Source organism: Cystoisospora suis (genome assembly GCF_002600585.1).
Source record: "Cystoisospora suis strain Wien I chromosome Unknown contig_5546, whole genome shotgun sequence".
Lineage (NCBI taxonomy): Eukaryota > Apicomplexa > Conoidasida > Eucoccidiorida > Sarcocystidae > Cystoisospora > Cystoisospora suis.
This window is the reverse complement of record NW_027158336.1, coordinates 20,380-33,744: the sequence shown is the minus strand read 5'-3', so window position 1 is coordinate 33,744 and position 13,365 is coordinate 20,380. Positions and strand designations below refer to the sequence as shown.

The window sequence follows — 13,365 nt, the reverse complement described above, 5'->3', positions numbered from 1 at the left end:
GGCACATTTCGTGCCAACGGCGACACGCATTTCGGCATGTGTGTGGGTGATGGATCGCAGATATACTGAAGGTGACACGCACATAGATACATATTCATGCGTATATACATACATATACATGCATACATATACATACATACATACGTGATCTCTCTCTCAGTCACTTATGTCTGTATGATTCCGTTTTGCAGTGTACATACATTTACATAGATTCTGTTTCTTTCTTTGTCGATTTGTTCTTCAGCTATCACCAGCCAAGGCACGTATATCCCTTCATTCCTTCCTTCGACTGTTCCCTCCCGTTCTCCACCCTACAGCAACGGTCTTACTTCCTGTCCTTCGAGATGTGGTTCGCATGCAACAGCTTCAAGCAAGAGGTTTTAGTAGTAGCAGCGTCCTCTTGACAGGAAAAGCCAACTCTACAGATGCAGGAGGCGGAACGGCAGGGGGAGGAGGAAAGAGTGGCTCAGGAAGTCGGATGGCAGGAGGTTTGAAAAGTCTTGCTCCTTCAGTTGTTGCATGCTCGTCAAAGGGTGCAGCAAGAAAAGCTGATGAAACCAACTCAGGAGGCACACATATCACTCTACAGGTACAAAGATGTTAGAACGTATAATCCTCTCGTCTCCTTAGATCGCTCAGAGGCAAAGAGAGGTTGATTCAGTTGGACAAAGGGGAGAGTCAAGAGATAGCTTTCTTTCTCTCTCTCTCTCGTTGTCTTTATGAAATGCCATCTGCGTAGCTTAGAACCCAGGAGAGGTCGACTGATTGAGGTGGTGATCTTCTTTCGTTTCTTTATACATCGAGGGAGTGTGTATTGTCGTTAGGTAGAATAGACAGACACCTGGTTCTAGGCGAGAATATAACTCTCAATATGCTTCTCTTTCATGTCGTTAAGGTCTCTTATGAAATAGGATGAACTGATGAGGTCCTGAGAAAAGGGGAGAGGGAGTTAGAAAGATGTTCGAGTGAGAGATACGATCATGATCGTCCACCTAGCTCTGCTGATAATCGAGGAGAGAATCTCGATAACGAATAGATAGAAGATAGATTACACTGCATGTCTTCTCTTTGTGTGTTCCGCCTTTTCATTCATAGGATGTCTTGACTCTAGCTTGTCGTCGTGGTAGAGTCGTTATAGCCTGTCTATACTAGTAGAGGAGTAACAGGATTTACATCTGATACAGATGTGTATGTATATGATTCTCTTTACTCTTTCTTGCTTTTTCCAGGAGATTGTCGATGCAGTGAGCGCATGTGCTTATGGGGACCGAGAAGAACTTCAACTTCATATGCTTCAGCGACTCCTATCACGGGTCTCTAAGCTCCTTGGAGAACAAAACAAGCGGCTCCGTCATCAGCAGTCCATTGCCGGAGGCAACTCCAGAAACGCCGATAGAAGGTATGCCAAGGAGTGTGTATGTAGGCATCCTGTGTAGATGAACATACAGGGATGTATTAACAACCATCACGGATAGATAAGTAGAGGAGTAGATAGGGAGATAGAGGAGTAGATAGTGCAGGTACGTAAACTTAGCTATCCAGTGTATAGTAGATCGAAGGTACCACCTTTGTAACGTCTATATACAAAACAGATGGTGAGGGATTCGTTTGTCACTAAATAGAGAAGGTGACGTACAGCAGATCTTTTTCTCTTTTCTCTAGAGTAAGTTCAGACAGGGGCATCCCCCGCTACGGGTCCGACTGTCTTTGCGAAGTGTATGCATTCAGAGCTTTTTGCCTGTGTGTACATGGCCTCTGTGAAGGACATCAAAAAAGCCGTTACTTCCTTCTTCGGGGAATAGTGTTGTCAGTTTTCTCTCTTATGTGGCAGCCCGCGCTGCTTCTTAGTCAAGCGTTGCATCTTTAGCTTGGTAGTTGACCATATAGAATACTGTAATAAATATACGCGGTATCGTCTTCTTCACAAAGATCGATCTGCCGCTTTTGCTTTGTGTCCTACATGAATCTCAGCACTACCTATCTTTCTTTAATCTATCTATCTATCTAACTTTATCTATCTATATCTATCTATCTGTCTATCTATCTATCTAACTAACTTTATCTATCTATCTATCTATCTGTGGTTTCATACATATCAGATACATATGCTTGTGAGATGTATGTGTCCTGTCCCTCATTTCCTCCTTGTCCTGTCTTGTTGCTTGCCCTTTTCTCTAGTAGTTTCGCCTCCTCAGATTCTTTCGTTTCACGCCGTCGTCTTCTTTTGCATGTGATTTCTCTTTCCTTTTTTCAATAGCTCCATTTGTCACTCTCACGGACTTTTCGCGTCTCTCCATAACCAGACACATGGTCACTCTTCTTCTTCTTCCTCTTCTTCTCAACAACCTTCTGAGGCTGGGGGTGGTGGGAGTACAGCAGCGTCACCTTCTTCTCCACAGAGTGTCGCGTTATCTACAGGAGGAGGAGGAGGGACAGCCCTATCACCGTGTTGCCCTGTGAATGGCATTGAAGCTGTGTTATATCAGATATGTGTATCAGCATATCTTCTGTTCTTAGCGATTATTTCTCCTTCCAATCCTTTGTTTTCATGCGAAGATCCCTTCTTCTTAGATCCCTCTAGTCACCCTTTACCTACGACGAGTACGATCAGTAGTAGCAGTACGACAACGACTGCCCAGACTGCTCCCCCATCATCAAGTAGTAGCGGAGGGGGAGGAGTTGGAACCTATCGAGATCCAACACAAGAGAGGCGTTTTTCTCCTCCATCCTCGTCTATTCATCCTACATCATCTTTGTCTCCGCCTCCTTTTTCTCCTCCGACGTCATCTTCACCACCCCCTTCATGTGGTTCTTCTTCTTCTTTACATCCTCAACAGCATCCTTTCTCGACACCTGCTTCGACTTCCTCTCCATCTCTTCCGCAATACACCACGACATCTCGATTAGAGCGAGGTCATCCACATTCAAGTGTTCCGACGGCTACTGCTCTTTCATCTCCACTTAGTCGTGAATCGCCATCTTTTCATGCAGCAGGAGGAGGAGATCCTCATCACACCCACCACCATAGAGGAGGCGACACAAGTGCTAATAATTCTTCATCTATGCATCCCCATCATTATCCACATCATCACACTTCTGCTCAGCCGCCCTCCTCCTCCTCCTCTTCCTTAGCTTATCAACACTATCGTCACAATCCCTATAATCACAATCCTGTTGCTGGTGCTCCTCCCCCCCCCAACGTCACTTCACATCATCATCATATGTCAAACTGGGACGCCGCTTCTTCTTCTTCTCTTGTTTCTTTTCCTACCTCTACGCCTCTTAACTTTTCTTTTCTTATTAATGCTTTCTCCACTTCCACAGTTCATCAACCTTCAAATACAAAGGGTAATCATGCTCCCGAGGTGTATCCATCTTCGCCACCTGTGCCCCCAGCTCCTTCTAATCTCTATCACCAAAGCTCTCATCAACCAAATAGCCATAGTAGCCATACCAGTGGAGGTGGTGGTGGTGGCGGTCTCTTCCCGAGTTGCTCTTCTTCTCATCAACAAGGCGTCTCCAATACCTCTCCTTCGTCTCCTTCTCCAGCTCAGTCAACACAACAGCAACCAGCCACGGGGTCAGCAGGAGGATGTAGCTCAGGATACAGAGGAGGAGGAGGAGGAGTCGGGGGGGTATTAAATCAACATCACCAGGGAGGAACGGGGACGTGTATCTCCAATACCCCGATGATAACGCCCTCGGGAGTCTCGAAGTCGCAACAGCAGGAAGCTCTTCTCTGGCTATTACAGGTTGTTCCCCAGCTTCCTGCTTTGTTTGTGATTGCTGTAAGTCATTTCTTACTGGGGGTCGATGACGCTGCTGGGGAGAACAACGCCAACTCAGGAGGCCTAGCAGCAGCAGGAGGAGGAGGATCATTTCAACAGGCTCCTACGCTGGAGTATCAGGTGAGATGACAACCAAGGGACAACGGCAGGGCATGCAAAGAAGAAAAGGAGAAGAGAAAGGAGAAGAAGAAGAAGAAAAGCGGGGGGGGATGAGGGAGTGATGGTCTTTTTTAGTTTGTTTGATGTCATGTGAGAGGGAGAGGGAATAGAAGGCAATGAAGAAGAGAAACGGTAGGGAGATAAACTGGGGGCAAAGAGATTGCTGGCTGTCTTGTGTTGATATCGATTCGCATGCAAGTCTTCTTTTTCTTTCTTGTTGTATGTTTCATCTCGAAGCCTCCATTGCTCGTCATTGTCTGGCCGCTTGGACTCTCTTCCTACAGCCTCCCTGATAAAATATAGAAGAGGCAGGAAGTTGAGAGTGATAGGGATGTTGTTTTGCTACCTTCGAGAAATGTAGTTGGAGTATCAGATCTCCACGTGTATCTTTTAGCTATAGCCACTCCCTCCTCGTCATAAGAAGACTATATAGACTTTTACTCTATTGTCGTACGTATACATACATCTAACATGAACCGATCTGCTATCATTTCCATCCATTATCATCGTCGTCATCTCCCTCCTCTCTACCTTTTGTAGAAGTGTCTTCCTTCTACATGATCTTCATCTTCTCTGTAGCCACTTGCCGTAATCACCTCAGTCGCACATATACACATATACATCCTCTCTCTTGACTCAAGACAGACTCTCGTTAAGGCACCCCCCATCCATCCCCGTACACCAGTCTCTAGCTTTCTTCCACTCTTTTGTCTTTTCGGAGACGCTTTTTGATTCTTCTCTTTTTCTTTATGCTTTTTTCCTCAAAACTCCTTCTATATCAGGTGTATGCACAGCGACGTCGTAGAAGCGGAGGTTCAGGTTTCCATTCCCCGAGGAGAGGAAGTCGACTGAGAGGTGGGTCGCAGCAGAGTGATCGACAAACATTCTATCATCGAAGCGGGAGTCTTGAAGCTCTCTCTCAAGCTACATGCGGATGGAGGGGAGATGGGCCTCTAGATGGAAGTAGCAAGATCTTCACAGATGAGACAGCTGTAATGGTAAGTACCAACAGCGGTCATCAGTGTAGAACTACTATAGTGAAGAAGATGGTGTTGGTGCATGCATGCATTCTTGTTAAACGAGAGCTATTTCTTACTGGTTTGAAGTCTGTACAGATGAGGTAGGTGTGATAGACGACGGTAATCAATTCAGAAATACTTTAGTGAAGAAGATAGTCTTCACGGATGCATACGTTCACGTAAAAGAAGAGATATGTTGTTGCCAGTGAAGTCGTCACAGGTGAGATAGCTGCAATGGATGATAGGCATCAAAGATCCGTATACAAATTCTATAGTGAAGAAGTGAATGCATGCATGCATTCATTCATATGAAAGAAGATACATTGTTACTTACATTGGTGTCACGCTTCGACGTATTATAAGAACATTCAAGCCTAATATATCCATACAGGCATCAAGACATCTACAACACTACACTGGAGGGACGTAAATCAATTCATCCGTCCATCCTCCTCCTCCTCCTCATCTTCTCTTTAGATATGTGAAGAGTATCTTCGAAGAAGATGAAGAATACGGCCCCACAGTGAACGAACTGCCCAGATGGAGACCATGTATTTCTTCTGTATGGTGCAAAGGGGAGTGATCACGATGTTGGCTCTGAGAAGGGGCTAGAAATCCCTCTTCAGATGGAATGTCTTCCAGAGAAGATTTCTTTTTCTTTTGTCTACCACATCTCTTTCACCGGAGGAGAGATTGTCTTCGTTGTTGTTCTTCTTCTTTCATCGTTCTTTGCTCTATGGTAGCTGGAGTGTATGTTTGATGGTCCTCTCTTCAGTTGAGATTGTCGAGCACTCTCTTCGCCTTCCCTCCTACCTATCCTTGGCGTCGGCTTTATGCCTCATGGAAACAAGGTAAGTAGAAAGAAGAACTCCCGTCGATTCTTCTGCTTATTCTACCAGGGATGATGAGAAGAAGAAGAACAGAAGTTTTACATGGCTGCTGGTGTTGCGTATGCTTGCATGAATCTACACGGTGTACTTTCATACATCCGTCTAACGTACGTGTCCCTCCCATGTATGGAGAGATGTGTATCTATCTGCACATATATATATATATATACATATTTATCTATACATATTGCATATAAATGTAGATTAGAAGAAACCTCCTTTGAGGTGAGGTGGTCGAAACAAAGAACAGGAAGAACGCCGTACGTTTCTCCCTTCTTGAGGTTCATTTCTATGTGGTGTTTCGATGGCTGATTTATCGGCCGGCACCCGACATAGGAGGAGGTCTTGTTGTAGTAGACAGAAGAATAACTCTTCCCGTCTATCGAGTGATCCGAAGAGAGAAAGAGACGGAGAGAGACAGAGCAGAGAAGCGAAGCCATCGATAGAGGATAAAACTGGATGGATGGGCAGATAGATACTTCGGTGAATTGCTTGTGGATCCGTACGGGGGGGGGGAAGTTTCTCTCTCTCTCTTAGCGGGACAGAGATCTTGGATCGGGTGGTATCTTTGAAGAGGAGAGTCTCATGGAGATTTCGTTCGCCCTCTCTCTCTACTGCATCGACACTTGTTTAATAATCTTTCGTTCACTTCTTCTCCTGCCTTCCTCTTTCTTTCTCTTCTTTTTCTCCTTCTCCGTCTTGTTCTTCTTCTTCTTCAGGCGCGAGTTTCAATCGTATATGTAGTAGCGTCTTCTACTACGATGCGCCCACGGTACTTCTTATCAAGACGAAAAGAAATGGAGTTCTTGGGGCTCTTATCTCCGTGTAAGAAAGAACTTGACGTTGCAACCCACTCATCAAGAAAGAGCAATTCTACATCTGTCTCCTCTCCTCTGTTCTTCCTTTCTGTCTTTCTTTCGACGGACAGCCCACTTCTCTTCTCTATCAATCACTTCATCCTCTACCTGTCGTCTTCTTTCGAGAGCTGAAGTGAATACTCACTCGATTGACTTCACCACACATATATATATCAAGGGTCTTTTCTTGCCTCATTATTTAGTCCATTCTTTCTTTGTTTCTTGCCATGGCCTCTTATCGCCTTTTGGGGGCTCTCACGCTCGTCTCATCTTCTCCTAGTTCTTCCTTTCTTTCTTGCTGTCCGCTGTCTTTTCCTGTTCCACATTGTCTTTTCTCTCTATGCATGCATGCAGAGCTTGGAGGGATGGAGGACACCTTTTCTTTGGAGATTCGAATTGCTTTCTCTTCAGTCTAGAACCACAATTTCAAATCATCAGGTCAGACACACATGATCACTTTACTTGCTGTTCTTCTTTCTCTCTTCTTTCTCTCTTCTTTTTCTTCTTTCTCGCCTCTTTTTCTTCTTTCTCACCATGAAAAGATGGTACCTACGGATGTACACAACCTTGTTCGATCTTCATTAGTCTAGTTTCTCTCTTTTTCTTTCTTTCTTTCTTTCTTTCTCACGCTTTCCCTCTTCATTTTTCCCTTGCATGGGTGGGGTGACTTTCATCCACAGCGACCATACAAGATGGAGTGAGACGCTGTCCATACATACATATTCCTGTCCAAACCTACGAGTTCATACTTGGTATCGATATATATACATGAAGACAATACGAGCCTGTTGTTGGTTTGTCAGTCATATGGCGTCTCTGTACGTACACCTCTTGACTTTGCTTCTCAGACCGAGTGGACTAGGGAGAAACTTTGTCTATATCAACGTGAAGAATCAGTTCTACCCCAAGGGCATTGGATTTGGAGGTCAGGCAGGATGTTTTCGCTTGTGGCTGGGAGATGGTAAGGCTTCTTTTTCTTCTTTCTGAAGGGAAGAAGGAGGAGGAATGTATCGATATGTATTGCGTGTCATTCTTCATTTCTCCCGTTCGCTCTCTTTCTTGTGTTCGTAGACATTCTTTTCTTCTGTGTCTCTATGTATCTGCTGCTAGCCCAGAGTGGGTTTTCTTGTAAGAGTGTTTGGTAGTTCAGATGGCGCCTTTGTAAAGATTCTTCTTTCTCTTCTTTATCTTGCGTAGATGTTCTCTGCAAGTTACGAGCAGTCAGTCTTTCATTCACTCGTTTATACCTCGTCTTTGTTTTGTACAGGTAGCTTGACCTACACAAATGTCAGTGATCTGTATCTGTCCTCCTATGCACTCGTCTAACAGATCGACTATAGAACTATATGCGAGAGGGACATCGATCGATAGGTGGATAGATATCTACATGTTGTGGACATGGATGTCTGTAGTCAGCAGACATGTCTGCTGTACGGTGGGAATACTTACTTCAGAGGCAGTGGAGATGCTTTGCCCTGCGACATGTCATAACGCCCTACTAATAGATTTGGTCCTTGTTGATCTTAGGGGTCGAGGGGGTAGAGAGAGATATAAATAATGTCTTCTGGTGTACAGCATACTCACTAGCCTTCTTTCTCGCTTGAGAATGAGTCTTCTCATGTAGACACAACCCTGATATGTATTTTCTATGGAGAGAAAAAAGAGCGAGAACGTTTCACGATCTCCTGCTGTTTTCGGTTAGTCGATATCTTGTACAACTGTTCGAACGCTGCCTTCCTATTTTCATCGTCTCTTTCTCATTGTGTTTCTTTCTTATCTCTTTCTCTCTTCTCTTTTTCTTTCTTTCGGCCTTACTTTCTTACCTCTTGCTCTCTTCTGTCTGTCTTGTAGACTTCCAGGGTTGTTACTGTACCCGTAGTGATGCGACATACGGTGCAGGAATTCTCCACCGTCCTGCTCCTCCTCCTCCTCCGCCTCCTTCTTCTTCTTCCATTCTAGCTCAAAACAACACCAGCAGTCGAGATAGCCTAGGACAATCGTCGTCGTCATCTTCTTCTTCTTCCCCCCAAAAATTCACTCCTGGCGGCATCTCAGCTGCCCCCCCGGGGAGTCAACATAGTAGTCGGACTAGTACCGCCGGCTATGGCAATCACCTCGCATCGGCAGCAGGGGGGGGGAGAGAAGAAAAATACGAGCGACATAATCCTGAAGAAGGAGAGGGAAAGCGAGAAGAAGAAGAAGAAGAAGGAGACCGTGATAATAGTAGCGATGGTCGTGACAAGGCTCATTCCAATAGTCATGATGAAAGCAGTAGTCATAGTAATGGACAAGGACAGCAGTCTCAGCAGCAGCAGCAGAATGGAGGAGCTGCTGGTTCAGGGGGAGGGACTTGTTCCTATGGAGTTGAACTAGAAGAAGAGAAAGACGTCTTTCATCTTCCTTTTGAAGTTCGAGAAGTCGAGGTCTGGGGGTGTGGAGATGCCTCAACAAGACAACAACAGCTAGCTGCAAAAAACCGAGAAGAACAGGTAAGGGCAAAAGGTCAAGTGATCATGCACGATTCCATACAGATTCCTCGTAGAATAAGTGATAGATAGAAGAGAATTAGATAGATAAATAAATAGATAAATAAATAGACAGATAGATAAAGACTGTTAGACTGAAGATAGATAGATAGCTAGATTGAAGATATATAGATTAGAGAGAGGTCGGTAGATCAAAGATAGATGGATAGATCACAGATAGATAAATAGAGTAGGGCAGCTTGCTTCGCTACCCTATTCATAGTTTGTCTTCAAGTCTTCTCTCTTGAAACACAGACAGCACGAGAGAGAAAGCCAGACAGATTTTCTCAGAGGGAGAGTTTCGCATATGCATCTACCTCATTCATATGTGGTGCGTCTCCATGAAGAAGTACCGTGTGCTGACTAGTCATTGCTCAACTGTACAGAGATGTATCTGTCTCTCTCTCTTGCAAATCAGCCTGCTAAGAGAAACATCTCTCTCTATATATATATACATTCCTAGTGTAAAGATTTTCGCTCTGGTTGTGCAGATGTACGTACATCGTTCAGCTCCTAACACGGCCATTTTCATCTTCGTCAATCCTCCTTTACATACGCGGTTTGACTGATTCTTACGTTAGGCGAACGACACTCACTGCGAGCGTATCATACACAGACATACATATATACATATACAGTTATGCATCTATACGTATATGCATGGATACATATTCATACACATACATACAATTCTTGCGTTTATCCAGCGCCTCCGTAGAATGTATGACTGTTAGGTATGTGTTGCAGGTATGTGGGGAGAGGACAGGTGATGCCGCATATATACGGTCTCTGTGTCTCTATCTTCGTAGATTGTATCTATCTATTATATATCTATCTATATATATACCTGTGTATGTGTGATGCATGCAGCTTCGAATGGAGAGGAGACAGGTGGATAGGGGACGATTTGCTCAGAATGATTTTGATCGCGAATTTCTCCTAGAGAATACATTCAATCGAGCTAAAGGTGCTGACGCTCCAACGACCTGAGAGAAAGAAAAAAAAGAAAGAAAGAAGAGAGATAAGGAGGAAATATATATGGGTCAGTTGTTCCAGCCAGACGGTTCCGTAGTCAATATTCGGAGAAGAGTTTGCTTAATGAAGACCGTGGAGTAGACAATCTTTTTCGAGGGGGGAGAAAGCAGTCGATTGCTTGCGGATTGCCTCGTCTTTTTCTTTGCACCCCACTACTTGCTTTCTCTCCCTCTCCCCTTTGTTCTTCCTCACATGGGCATACACACATGAACATACATTTTCTTACACATGCATGCACGTACATACATAGAGTCTTCATGCATTGAGAGGGGACAGGGTGGATGACGGTGCAGCTCTCTCGTATGTCTGTGTCTATTCTACCATTCTCTTGAGAATGTGAAGGCCTCTCTCTCTTTGTATTATTCACAGAGGATGGAGGGGGAGGGGGAAGGGGGCCTGACTGAGGCTATATACGGTGTAGATATATCTCCGATATACTGTATCTGTATGTCTTTCTTGTCTGTGTATATACATACGTAGAGACTGTATGTATATGTAGACAAATCGATTGCGTATACTGTGAATTCTTGTGTAGTGACTGTGTCGGCGTGCATGCATGTGTACACCGTCTATGTATGTTAGTACGTGTGTATATAAGTAGGCTTTCTCTTACTGCTTCTTCCACTTCTTCTTCGCTGTACCGCTACACGCTATATGACGTGCATGCATGCGGTGAGTCGAACAAGGAACTTCCGTGTCCCATAATTTTATTTTTCTCTTGCGTAAAGAGGGGAGAGATGAGGAAGAAAGGATAACCGACTGATTGATTGAATGACTACTGTAGAAGAATTGCTGTCTTATATTGCATAGCTCCCTCACACATACATATATATATATATATAAATGCTATGAGCATAAGAGATCTCTTGTCAGAGAAACTCTTGTTTTTCTTATGATTCATATATCCGGTGACAGGTCTTCTGCTTCTGGTACTAGCATAGGTGAGGTATATATACACCTCAGCAGCTGGTTCAGGACTCCTTCCTTTCAAGAGCATCATTCTATGCATGTATATATATATAATGCAGATTTCATAAGAAGGTCTCAGTAGTAGTCATTTCTGTCTCCTAGAAGGAGAACGGCCTCTGGTTTGTATAGAGACTGAAAAAGGAAGAGAAGGGGAGGGGAGAAGGCGGATTGATCATCCCTTCGAAGAATCGATGAATAGAGTAGCTGGTGAGACCGTTCCTGTGCTGTATGTACAGTGGGTAGTCGCGTCAGTTTCATTCACAGTATCTATCCTCCTAGAGTGTCAATATCAGAAACAGACGAAAAGACGAGAAGCTAGACAGACAGAGAGACGAAGAGACAAAGAGATCGCCGAGGAAGGGCAGGGATAAGGAAGGGTGCCTACGGATTGTGGAGTCGAAGGAGTGCAAAATGAAGATGTTCATCTGCACGTAGGAAACTGATTCTTTGTCTCCCGTTTCTTGTATACATTCACATATATATATATATATGCAGACTATCATACATGTCTGACAGGGGAAGTCCCTCGTTGTTTCGATACAGATGATATACATGAGATATTTCACATGGATGGTCTCCTCCCTCCCAAGACAGGTCCAGCCTACGGGGTGAAGAAACATGATACGTCCATGTATATGCATCTCTCCCTCGCTCCTTCTCTCTCTCTCTCTTTCTCTCTCTCTCTCTCTATATATATATCTGTAGTCACGCATTACCAGTTCATATAAGAGGCATAAGAGGGGTTGTTGGAGTTGTTTGTGAATGAAGAGGAGGCCATTCTTGGGGCGAATCAGGAAGGAGGGGGGGAAAGCTGTATCTCTGTTGTATGTCGAAGATTGCATGCGTGCATGCATGCGTATGTATATGTATATTGATGAAAAGGTCCAGATGTATGTACGATCTTCCAGGTATTTGAGGGGGCAGAGAGGGAGGACCTTAGCATTCTCATCACACATGGGAAGGGGCGCATGAGGGGGGAGGGGATAAGCTGCAATACCCGAGTCAGCGTGTCGTTCTGCTGACCAGCAGTAGTACCAGTAAAAGAGTGTTCGTTGTCTTAACTAACGTCTTTCTTTCTTACATCCATGTCTTTATATGCGTCAAACATACGAGGTACATCCTACAGACATATAAATAATGTATACTTACCGGTAAACCTCTCTTGCATGCTTTGTTAATCACTCTTTCATAATGAGAATTGAAGCCCCCCCGTTGGCGAAAGAAGACACGAGAACACCGTAAGAAATGGAGAGTCTTCCACAGACAAGAAATTCGTCAGGATGAGAGAGATCGAGACGGGGCGACGCAGTGCAGGAGATCTCGAAGGCTGGCGAGAGTAGTAGAAGTGTGAGAGAAAGATGGCTGTGATGTAGAGTTAAGGGGATCGATAAGACCACATTGAATACGGTTAGATATGATTACCTTCACACAGCTATGAAGGTACATACACAGATAGATAGATAAATGAGAGGTACTTCACTCGTATAATTTTTCTCTCCCGCGCAGCATTCTTTGTATACGAGTCTGTGTCAATAGCGAACACGACCAGTTGTCTCCCGCTTTCTTTCTTCGCGATAACTTTGAGCCTCTACCCATACAACTACAGACAGAAGAATCCTCTCTCTCGGCCTCCCTGGTGTTGCTACCGAGTTAACCCCTTTGAAGATAGAAAGTGAAACCAGACATGGCCAGCTAGAGAGAAGATCCTTCTCTCTTGATCGTTACCGTATGAGCAAGAATACCTCAGCAACCATTTCAAACTGCATGCATGCTTTCCTCCCATTGCTACCGACGCGTGCATTCTCACACCCCTCCTAGTCAGGAGTTCAACAGCTTCTATGACGACTTCCTCATGTATCCTTAGTAGTCAGAGTAGAGTACTAGTATGTGGCCGCCTATATGTATACTTGGTAGTATGTAGGCTGAGGTCTCGGAGGAGGGGAGGGAGAGTGATGGTTGAATACAAAAATCTTAGGAGGTACGCCTGTCTGTCGGCCTCTCTCTCTTTTCGATTGCGAGAATACAACGCTCATCAATATGGAGATACTGCGTTAGTCTGACGGGCACCACGATAAATACGTCCAGGACTTCTTGAGGCCTACCCCCTCCAGATGCATGTATAT

The 13,365-nt window shown here is 44.5% G+C and overlaps 2 protein-coding genes across 2 annotated transcripts; one reads left to right on the top strand and one right to left on the bottom strand.

Annotated features, from left to right (window-relative positions):
• The first annotated feature begins 244 nt into the window (after positions 1–244).
• Positions 245–12,412, top strand: CSUI_009341 (tld protein). Its single transcript, XM_068069457.1, has 10 exons — positions 245–589; positions 1,230–1,399; positions 2,258–3,908; positions 4,730–4,945; positions 5,742–5,817; positions 6,576–6,681; positions 7,068–7,151; positions 7,562–7,674; positions 8,565–9,202; positions 10,109–12,412. Exons 1-10 carry the CDS (start codon positions 356–358, stop codon positions 10,226–10,228), a joined length of 3,408 nt encoding a protein of 1,135 aa, XP_067918567.1. The 5' UTR covers positions 245–355; the 3' UTR covers positions 10,229–12,412.
• Positions 8,802–10,224, bottom strand: CSUI_009342 (uncharacterized protein; the record flags this gene model as incomplete). The annotated part of the gene is made up of 2 exons (XM_068069458.1): positions 8,802–9,179; positions 10,189–10,224. Coding segments are annotated over 2 exons (414 nt in total), but the record flags the coding sequence as incomplete, so codon positions are not given.
• Positions 12,413–13,365: the final 953 nt, after the last annotated feature.

Excerpts from the sequence above, each read along its gene's own strand:
- CSUI_009341 (XM_068069457.1), top strand. The coding sequence starts at position 356 with ATGCAACAGCTTCAAGCAAGAGGTTTTAGTAGTAGCAGCGTCCTCTTG. Across the intron at positions 590-1,229 it reads GCACACATATCACTCTACAG|GAGATTGTCGATGCAGTGAG; the intron begins GTACAAAGATGT and ends TGCTTTTTCCAG. Across the intron at positions 5,818-6,575 it reads TTATGCCTCATGGAAACAAG|GCGCGAGTTTCAATCGTATA; the intron begins GTAAGTAGAAAG and ends CTTCTTCTTCAG.